At 41.7% G+C, this 11689-nt stretch overlaps 1 protein-coding gene across 1 annotated transcript; it reads left to right on the top strand.

The window, feature by feature from the left end:
• The first annotated feature begins 635 nt into the window (after positions 1-635).
• Positions 636-11478, top strand: NLRP2 (NLR family pyrin domain containing 2). The gene is given in 7 exon segments (XM_019627861.1): positions 636-642; positions 1958-3522; positions 6721-6884; positions 9008-9172; positions 10811-10981; positions 11294-11393; positions 11395-11478. Coding segments are annotated over 7 exon segments (2256 nt in total).
• Positions 11479-11689: the final 211 nt, after the last annotated feature.

Raw genomic sequence — 11689 nt, 5'->3', positions numbered from 1 at the left:
AAGCCAGTTCTTAACCATCGCACCACTCGTCCGGCCCTATCATCATACTTCTGATGAAGCAAGCACACCTATTTTGTTTGAAGATTTATAAGTATTCTTTTTATTTTTTTAATTTTAATTTTTCTTTTTTAATTAAAGTTTATTGGGGTGACAATTGTTAGTAAAGTTATGTAACTTTATTAATTTAATTTTTCAATTACAGTTGACAATCAATATTATATTTTCAGGTAAACAAGATAGTTAGAGTTTTATATAACTTATAAGGTGATCCCCTGGTAAGTCTAGAACCCATCTGACACTATACATAGTTATTACTATATTATTGATTATATTCCCTATGCTGTACTTTACATCCCCATGGCTATTTTGTAACTGCCAATTTATACTTCTTAAACCCTTCATCTTTTTCACCCAGTCCTCTTACCTCCCACACATCTGGCAGCCATCAATTTGTTGTTTGCATCTATGAGTCTGTTTTTGTTTTGTTTGCTCATTTATTTTATTCTTTAGATTCTGTTGCCACTCAGCTATCCAGCCATCTGTCCCCCCACGCTTAAGCCTAAACTGACCCTTTTGAGGACACTGCTCATACACCTTGCGTCTCCGTTTGGCTCCAAAGCATGGCCAGTTAGTCAATGACAGGTAAGATTCTTCGAGGGAGGAACAACCTAAGCCAGGCATGGTCGCATGGGGGCCATGAGGAGAAATCTCAGGGCTGATGGAGGTGGACATGGGCCCTCACCCGCCCCCAAAAAGACTGGAGGTGTTCTACCTCTGTAGCTACATTCCTCCCCTCAACCTGCTTGGGAAGTGACCTAATGGTGTGATAGTATCTGTCCTCAGCACAATAATCTTATCTTCCTGGGGTTGTTTGCATATAGGGTGTGTGAAGGCAGAGCATCTATCTTATCACTGCAGGCGGACTCTCGGTAATAGCAGCTTGAAGGCATGGGTAATCTGGCTTGAGCAAGTTCTCAGGAATGAGACTCACAGACTGTGGAGAGAACAATGCTACTTCCGGGTAGGTGGAGAAATAAAAGCGGTGTGTCGGCCAGATTCAGGGCTCTTAGTCCACAAGGCTGGAGGCCCTTGGCTCCACGTTCATTTAACTCTTGACTGCTGTTTATTTCTTAACCCTTCACCGCCCCCTCTTGTTCTCCCACTGCTCATGTCATGCAGGATGTGACAAGATTCCACAAATTAGTGAAATCATATGGTATTTGTCTTTCTCCATCTGACTTATCTCACTTAGCATAATACCCTCTAGGTCCATTCATGTTGTTGAAAATGGTAAGATTTCATTCTTTTTCATGGCTGGGTAATATTCTATTGTGTATATAGTAAACATATTTTTGTGTCAAGCGCACTTTAATTTCTATTTTTCAGAGCTCACACAAGTACAGGAAGAAGATATTGTTGCGGGAAACCCAGACAAAGAGACAGGACACCAAGGCATGGGAAGCAACTTTTACTAATGCCGGCACTGGCTCAGCAGATTCACATCCAGAGGCTGAGCCCCGACCCGGGCAGGACTCAGAGCTACATACCTTGAGGTTTCTGGGTTCCTTATTAGGACATGCAGCCTTGTGCCAGTTCCTGACTGGCTCTCAGGTGAGGTAGGAATTCGGAAATGTTAAATGCGGAAGTCTTGCTGACTATACAGTCCAGGAATGTCTTTGTCTGAAGCCCATGCAAAATCCTTAGTGACCACATGGTCTGGGAAGGCTTTTGTCTAGGGCCCACTGCCACAATATCACAAACCCAGGAGAAGCAATAGAAGGTTTGGAAGAAGAAAAACCAGGTCTGTATCATATCTTCCTGGAGTGAACATGGTGTCAGGAAGTTCTTCATGTATCTCACTTCTCCCTTTTTTTCCTTTCCTACTTAACACAAAGTACTTTTTTCCTAATAAATAACCCATTATATCCTGTGTATTTCCTACCTCGTATCACTAAAGGTAAACAGAATAAATACAGAAGTATATTAAAGAAGACGTTTTGGCAAATCTGGAAAAAGAATTCTTTGCCTGGAGCCAGTGATGATGTCCATATTGTCACCCAGAGATATAAGAGGCTGATCCCATTCTATAACCCTACAGTGCTTGCAGCGCCATTTCCATACACCGTGGTGCTGCACGGCCCTGCGGGTGTTGGGAAAACCACACTGGCAAAGAAGGTGATGCTGGACTGGACACAGGACAACCTCCCAGAGACACTCAGTTCTGCCTTCTACCTCAGCTGCAAGGAACTCAACCACAAGGGGGCGTGCACTTTTGCGGAGTTAATGTCTAAGAACTGGCCAGAGTTGAAGGAAGCTGGTCCAGAGATCCTAGGCCAGGCACAGAAAGTCCTGATCATCATCGATGGTTTCGATGAGCTGAGAGTCCCCTCGGGGTCACTCATCCATGACATTTGTGGTGACTGGAAGAAGCAGAAGCCGGTGCCCGTCCTCCTGGGGAGTTTGCTGAAGAGAAAAATGTTACCCAAGGCCACTTTGCTGATCACCACTCGAACGGGGGCCCTGAGAGAGCTCCGGCTCCTGCTGGAAGAGCCGCTCCTTGTGGAGATCGAGGGGCTCTCAGAGCGGGACAGGAGGGAGTATTTCTTGAAATACTTTCAAGAGGAGGATCAGGCACTGCGAGCTTTCGACCTGATGAAGAGCAATCCAGCTTTGTTCCACATGGGCTCAGCTCCTGCCGTGTGCTGGGTCGTGTGCACTTGTCTGAAGCTGCAGATGGAGAAGGGGGAAGACCCAGCCCCTACGTGCCAAACCACCACATCACTGTTCCTGCGTTTCCTGTGCAGCCAGTTCCCGCCGGCTCCTGGCAGCTGCCCCAGTCAGTGCCTCGCGGCTCCAGTGAAGGCTCTGTGCGTCCTGGCTGCTGAGGGCCTATGGACGCAGGCATCTGTGTTCGATGGAGAAGACCTCGGGAGACTTGGGGTAGCGGAGTCTGACCTCTGTCCTTTCCTGGACAAGAACATCATCCAGAAGGACCGAGACTGTGATGGCTGCTACTCCTTCATCCACCTCAGCGTCCAGCAGTTGCTTGCTGCCATGTTCTACGTTCTGGAGAGTGAGGGGGAGGAAGACGGGGAGAGCCACAGGCGGGACGTTGGGGACTTACAGAAGTTGCTCTCCAAGGAAGAAAGGCTGAAGAACCCCACCCTGACCCATGTTGTGTACTTCTTATTTGGCCTCTTGAATGAGAAGAGAGCCAGGGAGCTGGAGACCACTTTCAGCTGCCAGGTGTCAATGGGGATCAAGCAGGAAGTACTGAAATCCAAGTACGGTGGGAATAAACCCTTGTCCTTGATGATGGACATGAAGGAGGTGTTGTATTGTCTTTACGAATCTCAGGAGGAGCAGCTCGTGAGGGATGCGATGGTCCACATGAAGGAAGTGTCTCTGCATTTGAAAAATCAAATGGACATCGTGTACTCATCCTTCTGCCTCAAGCACTGTCAAAACTTGCAGAAAATCTCGCTGCAGGTAGAAAAGGGGATATTTCTGGAGAACGACGCTGTGTCAGAATCTGACACATGGGTCCAGAGGTAAGAACAGTCACTTCTTACTCTACTGGTTCTCCCACCTTTAGCTTCATCTCATCCTCCATTAGGAAGAGAACAGAGTCTCCTGCTCCCTGTGGCTTAAGGTCAGTATTTTCTTCTTGCTGGAATTGCTTCCTGCCAGCTCACCATTTAAGGTAGGAGGTACAATTTGTGATTAGGAATGGGAGTTTTAGAATAAGACCTTGTTTGGGGACCTGTCTCCTTTTTTCTTTAGCTCAGCAGTTTTTACAAGTGGCTCAACCTGTTTTAATCTGCCTGTTGGTTGTGTAGACTTCAGGAGATGTATGAAGTAACTGTCCTATTTTTGGCATGACTGCTGGAAACGCAATAGAGATTTGTCCTCAGAGGTTGAACCAACAACATTTCTGAAAGCTACATCTCACCTGTTGTCATGGAAGTTCTCTTCACAGGCACCTCGCCCAACATACTTTAACAATGAGATGGCCCTAGTTGGTTCTGAGTCTGGTGTTCTTGATTTAGACTCAAGTAACATCAACTGAGCTCATATAGTTTCCAAATACTGTCGCTAGCCTGGCAGCTACTGGTAGCATGTAATCTTCCATGTGGAAGTAAAGATACTGGCCTCAGAAAAGACTTCTTGACTGGTATTAGAACTCAAGTCTATTGAGTTACAAAGACCTGTGGTTACAATTCAAAGTCACTACCTCATGGTAATGAGTAGTGTCCCCAAACATACTGACATTTTATCAACATCTTATCAACTCACCTCTTTCTCACTCCTCAGTTGTCATCTGAAATCTTCATAAATATTGATAAATATTTTATTTATCAAAATAAAATGCCCTCATTTCTTTCCTGCTAAAGGTTTCTGTTTTACATATTCCCTTCACATTCCCACACATTCCTTCATCTTGTAATAAAGAGCCATAAACTTGAGTTACCCCCAGGATGGGTTAAGACCATGACAGCTTGTCATGACCATTTCTCTACCTTATGGATAACTAGCAGTCCATAGACATTATCCCATTATCCATATCCTGATTTTTTTTTCTTCTGTCATCCAAAAGCAGGAGGATGCTTTGAATAAAAAAGAAATTGCACCAATAACCTCCTCTCTCTCTTCCATCCAACATCCCAAGTCAAAATAGTCTCTATTTTTTTTTGTTTCTTTTTAACCTTGGTGTGGTTAAAACCAATGAAGGTTCCAGTGTTGAATGGTAGTTAATTAACCTTAATTTGGTTACCTGGTTTTTGGTGCTCCTGTCTGAGAACAAGAAGGAAGAAATGGATGTTTTTGGATTTGATTCTGATGATTCTTGTCTGTAATGCAAACTCATGCTCTTCATGAAAGTTCTTTCATATGCCACTTCCCCTCTGTCTACCCATCACAGCAGATCCATAGCATTGCTGGTCTGTAACTCCCAAAATGGTAGTTAAGTTGTGAGATGTTTTTCTAATTGAATCACTTCCTTCAGTAGCAGGGTCATAAGGAGAAGGTGCTGTTTAGTGGCTTATTTTATCTTAATCAAACCATTGCTAACACTAAACCTTACACAGTCTTTTAACTTTTTCCCCAGAGCATGTTAACATGCTCTTTGACAAGACACAAATTCTGGGTACATAACAACTTTTCCTCTTTGTGTTGCCTATAGATTTATAAAAGGTCATTTATGTTAAATGTGTCTTTCATCAAGCCAAGCACACTAGTAAAACCAAAGCAGTAACCTATTCTTAAAACAGCCAGGGGCACTAGAGCTAAAAAAATTGAAGTTCTGTATGATTTCTCTTTTCTTCCTGCATCAAATCATAAACTTCTATTCAATCAAGTCTACTAATGAAGCTTCTTGCCTTTAGAAACTCTTCATTTCTTTTCCAGGCTCTTCTGAATCTTAAGAGGATATTCACATTGACACAAATAAAATGACCTCTTATTTAGCGCCTTGAAAAAAGCATTCCCCCAAGCACAATCTTGTATAATCTTGTCCTTCTCAGGAGGCAGAACAATGTTCCTCAGAAGACAGACTAACTTGAGTAACAAAAGAGTTAGAGACTGGGTTGAAAATTCAGATAAAATTTTAGACTCTGGAAACTGACTGCCTTGCTTTGAAATCAGCGTAGCCCCATCACAAGCTGAAAGGTAGCAGATGGTTGGAAGTGAGTACCTGTGTTGGATTAGTGTAGACTGACTTTGAGTTCTGTCTCTGTTACTAGCTGTGTGACAGGGGGTATGTTAGCTACTTCCTGTGGTTCTATTTCATTACCTGCAAGTAGCCACAGTACCCCCTACTTCAGAGTAGAATGTTTTAAATATATCTAATTCTAAAAGGTGCTTAGCATATATGAGCTTAATACCAGCTGCCTCTTTCAATTATATTTTTCTATTATTATATTTAACTAACTAGGTTACTTTTATTCCTTGAGCAAGCACTTTTACTTTTGTTTTTCTCCATGGAAACTGTCAGATATTAGACTACTCCCTAGGTTCCACAGTATCCCCTCATCAATAACTTAACTGCCTTATCTTTTGGACACATCATGGTATCAAGTGCCCTCACTCACCATTTTTCTAAAAATCAAAATATTTTTTCTGAATACAAAGATCCTCTATATAAATGAAAATTTAAAGCACTATTGAAAAAAAGATAAGGAAACCATGACACTGACAGAAATCCTACCATCCAGTAGCAACTACCAGAACAAAATAAACTTTGAGAAGTTTGTATATATGAATATGTAACCTCTTAAAGATTATATTTTCTCAAGTTTTTATGGACATCATTTTAGGTCAGCAAATATAGTTGTAAGTTATCTTGAGACTATTGTGTATATGGACATACCATCATATATTCTAATATCCTCTACTGATATGGATTTTACTCTCAATCTTTTATCAGCAGTGATAGTGCTCTCAATCCTTTGTTAAGGAGATGCTTAGAATTTTGACTTATTCTAACGTTCTGTCAGATTGTTGTGCAAAAAAATCATTAAGTTTTTTCTATGTCTTAGGTGATGAGTTGTCTGATAGTGATGCTAAATTATTAAATCATCCAAATTTTAGAGTTGTATTTATCTATTAAGTGTGTATGCCCAGAGCAGCCATAAATACTTTCACGATAACACACAAATGTTAATTTTCTCTCCAGCAATAGTTGGTAAATTCCCTCCTTTGTCTCTTCTCTGTAGGTCGCAGAATGATCAACACATGCTCCCTTTCTGGATGGACCTTTGTTCCATGTTTGGCTCTAACAAGAATCTGATAGTCCTGAACATCAGTCAGAGCTTCCTCAGTACCACATCAATGAGGATTCTTTGTGAAAACATAGCCTCTGCTGCCTGTAATCTTCAGAAAGTGGTGTAGATAGAAGTTAATCCCCAGGTTAAAACCCCTGGGCCATGGCCAAGCTTACTGGAGCAATATTTGAATTCCTGCCCCAGACTCCAACCGGGTACTCAACACACAAGGAATTGAGATGGTCCAGTCCTACTGAGAAAATCATATAACTTTTTCCAGATTTTTTATTGTGGTAAAATATACATAACATGAAACTTACCATCTTAATCATTGTTAAGAGTGCAGTTCTGTGGCATGCAACACATTCAAGTTGTTGTGCAGCCATCACCACCACCCATCTCCAGAACTCTCCATCTTGCAAAACTGAAACTCTGTGCCCATTAAATAGTAATTCCCCATTATGCCTTCTCCCAAGACCCTAGCCACCACCATTCTACATTTTTTATAAAGTAAATTTAATGCAATGTTAAATGTACATCCACAAAACACTGCAAGAAACACCAAGATCCTGGGGACAATTTTACTCTTTTCGTGACAACCATAGATAGAGCTGTACGTAGAGCAGGAATTCTCAACCTCTGCTGGCAACTGGGCTGAGTATTTCTTTTTTGTGGAGGGCTGTCCCGTATGCTGTAGGATGTTTAGCAACTTCCCTGGCCCCTACTTTCCAGATGCCAGTAGCCCCTGCACACCCCCCACTTGTGACAACCACAAATGTCTCGAAGCATTACCAAGTGTCCCCAGAGCCTACAAAATCACCCTGACTGGGAACCACTGATAAAGTTCTGAGACTGGCCTGCGCATTAAAATTCACTTGGTATGTCTGTCTGAATATGATCAAAAAATATAAGTAGTTGGATGAAGTTGGAAAGAAAACACCAGAAAGCAGTAATTATTTAATGTAAATACTTATATTTAGAACAAAGTATGCATTTGTCCACATAACTAAGACAGCATTTCAGAGTCTTCACTTGTGTGGCTAGTGTTCTGGGAAAGTCCTGCAAACTTAAATTTGGGCAAGTGGGAGTGGGGAGGGCACAGAAGAGGTCTGGGGAATAAGAGAAAAAATGATGTAATCAGCTAAGGAAGCCTTGATATCACAGAGATCTTCTCAAGCTGCAGGTATCGTCTTGGGTCTTTTTCTTTCTCAATGTAGAGAAATAACAGTCCTGGCCCACTTAGGGTTACATCAGCCATGCAATTCTGATTCTAAATGCAAGACCGTTCCTTGGACCCAAAGTATTCAGCAGGATATAGTGGCCCATTGCTACCACTTCAGGGAAAACAGACACTCCCCTTCCTTATCTTTTTTTTTAGTGCAATTTCAAGCTTTAATCACTTCAGAAGTATAAATGCTATAAACTTACCACATGTATCATTTGAAAGTTGAAGTGTTTCCATTTTTGTTTTCAGAGAAATAGGGCTTTTATTCTGATGGATGACATTATAAAGTGGCACAATCATTCTGGAGGTAATTTAGACGGTCGCAGGATGTGAAGTACAGCATAGGGAATATAGTCAATGGTATTGTAACAGCTATATATGATGTCAGAGGAGTAGCAGACTGGGAGGGGGGTTATCGCTTTGTGAGGGGTACGAATGTCTAATCATTTTGTTGTTTTTTACACCTGAAACTTTAAAAAAAAAAGGAAAAATAAAAAGGGGTGTGTGGCAACCCTTCCTTATCTTTTTCAAAAAGCCATAGAACAGCTTTTGTCTGGAGTGATGACTCATGACTGACTTCCCCTTGGCAAAAGTTTGAGATGACTAAAGAAAATGAAGCTTCCAAACAAAGCTTCAGATATGCAAGATGAGTAAGTTCTAGAGACCTCATGTACAGCAATGCAATGATAGTTAACACTACTGTTGTACACTTGAAATTTGCTAAGAGAGTTTATCTTAAGTGTTGTCACCACAAAAGAAAAACAGGAATTGGTAACTAGGGAGGTAATGGGTGCCCTGATTACCTTGATTGTGGTGATGATTTCACCAGATACACATACATCAAAACATTGTCATGAACCTTAAATATATACAACTTTTATTTGTTGGTAATACCTTAATAAAGGTGAAAATGTGAAAACACTAGTTTCTAATGTTTAAACATACTGTAGCCCTTCATTTCTATGTATATGCTGTATAGCTAGAGAAACTCAAGCTCTCACCTTTGTTTTCCTTGCCTTAGCCTCGAAAATATCCCCCCAGCTGATGCTTATCAGAATCTCTGCATCATTTTTGGTGGTCACAGGACTCTAACACATCTGACCCTTCAAGGAAACGACCAGAATGATATGCTTCCCCCATTGTGTGAGGTCTTGAGGCACCCAAAATGTAATCTGCAATATCTCAGGTATATCACACCCTCACTAAGAACCCTCAGATATAAACAGACCTGCGACACACCTATCTACCAATCTTCATGTAGCCTAGAAAAAAAAAATCTTATTCTGATTGGAAACAGTACCGCTCGGGCCACATGTCCCAGAATAGAAAATGGGCTGCAATTTAGTTTCTACTTGTGTTGATCACTGAACAGCTGGACAACTGTATATAACAGCCTTGAGTCCAAAGAAACTCCCAGAAACTGGGTAACATCCTCCGTTAAGGGTCATTTGTTTATGGTTCATATTTCTCCTATGTCATGATTCAGAATACCAGCTACCAGCCTCATCCTTTCCAGACAAGGGCAATTCAGGAGTGGCAGGCTCTCCCTTTCCTGGTTGTACTCTGGTTTGAGGGATGTTCCCTTGGGGAGTTCTCCATGGGGTTGCTCTAGTGATGATTATCACTCATCATCAGGTTCCACTGATCCTCATGTGACCACATTTGAGTAGTAACAGGAACACAATTTAATGTAATTTATTGGTCTCAAATTGGAGCTCTTTCTCTACTGATATGATCCTGGGCTACTTGACTAAGTCTTCTCCCCACCAGTAGAATGGAATAATAATGCACATGTCACAGGACTTGAGGATTGAATGCAACCATCCGAGCACATATGCATTTAACAGTAGGTACTATCATCACTGACCATCGCTAAGGACCTTTCTTTCTTTTCCTGTGAGGATTTACCAGGGAAACAAATTGTGTCATTAGAAGATTTGGGTCACTAAATTGTTTCTCATTGAATAAATGGATACCCAAAATGGAAAGTGATGACTCCATATAAGTTCAGCTTATTTTATTGAATGCAGTTGACAGTCTACTTTGTGTTCTAATTTCCTACTTAACTTTGGTTCCTCTATTATAGTTGAAACTCTAAGAGAAGAACATGTTTTAGCTGAATTTTCATGAACTTTAGCTATGTGGCATGTATTTCACTTGGCATTTCATGTGAATTATCAATTTTGTACACCTAACATGAAGGTATGACATATTGCCAACTTAAAGATGGAAATGAGGTTTAATTAAGTTAAGTAACTTGACCACATTTTCATATATAGTAAATGGAGGAACCAGAATTTTTGAGAAACCTCTTACCCCAATGGCCATGATGATATGCATAGTGTTCCAATGAAATTCCATTGGCACATATGAGAATATTCATCTCCAAGAACTGGATATCGGTGCCATTGATGTATGATATGCTTGATTGACTGGATTTCTAAATGATTACTTCTCAACATGTAGACCAGCAGTGGCCACATTACCTGGGAACTTGTTAAAATCCAAACTTTTGGGTTTCACCCAGATCTTCTCAATCAGACTCTAGGTATATGGCCCAAGAATTTGTTTTAAGACACCTTCTGGGTGATTGCAGAACACCTTAAAACATAAATCACTGGACTCTACATCCAGAGTTTCTGAGGATTTGCATTTCATGCCAGATGATCCTCATGTCGCTGGCCCAGGGACCACACTTTGACAACCACTGCTCCAGACCATTTAGTCTAGGGTGTGACATAATGGAGTGGAGTGAGGGATAACACTGGAGACAACTAGCTGGTGTTTGGCTCTCAACAATGACTTGTTCCCATCCCCCCTGCAGGCTGGTATCATGTTTTGCCAACGCCCAGCAACAGGCTGATCTCTCCTCCTCCCTTGAAAACAACCAGTCCCTCACGTGTTTGAACCTCACAGCAAATGAGCTCCTGGATGAGGGTGCCCACTTACTGTACATGACTCTGAGACATCCAAAGTGCTTCCTGCAGAGGTTGTTGTAAGTCTCTCCTCTCTTCCTGTGGAGCATCTTCCAGTTTTAGAGAAGAGCAATGGTAACACCCAGCTGTGCTGGACAGCCTGTATGGGACCTCCTACTGATGTAGACCCTGGTTCCCATTGTTGGTCCCATGGGTCTCATCCTTCTCTCATTCCTGTTCTTCATGACTGTGATCACTAGCACATGATTGACAGAGGGTATAGATTTAATAAAAAGGGCTATAGCTGAGGACTCCAGCATCTGGAAACAGCCAAGAAGGTGGGGTCTTGGCAATGTTCTCACTGTCTTAGCGTGTGTGTGGTGCTTCTGCAGGTTGGAAAACTGTCACCTTACAGAAGCCTATTGCAAGGAGCTCTCTTCTGCTTTGATTATCAACCAGAGGCTAACACACCTGTGCCTGGCAAAGTGCAACAAAAAATGCACTTGGGAATCAGGGGGTGAAACTTCTGTGTGAGGACTTGAGTTACCCCGAATGTCAGCTACAGACTCTGGTGTAAGTCCCTGCTGGATGTGTGTGTGTGTGTGTGTGTGTATACACATACATACCAGATTCCAGTAAGACAGTTGCAAGCACATAATAATCTCTACTAATACCCCAATTATGATGCTGATGGTTAGATCTGGTGAGATGTGGCAATAGAAAAAAATTACAAGTGATGTTAACATTCTATAGGAATTTGGAGGATGTAGCTGGTTTCTGGGTTGTTT

The sequence above is a fragment of the Hipposideros armiger genome, unplaced genomic scaffold (genome assembly GCF_001890085.2).
Source record: "Hipposideros armiger isolate ML-2016 unplaced genomic scaffold, ASM189008v1 scaffold_742, whole genome shotgun sequence".
Classification (NCBI taxonomy): Eukaryota; Metazoa; Chordata; class Mammalia; order Chiroptera; family Hipposideridae; genus Hipposideros; species Hipposideros armiger.
Note: the sequence above shows the minus strand (reverse complement) of the source record. Positions and strands in the feature narration are given on the sequence as shown.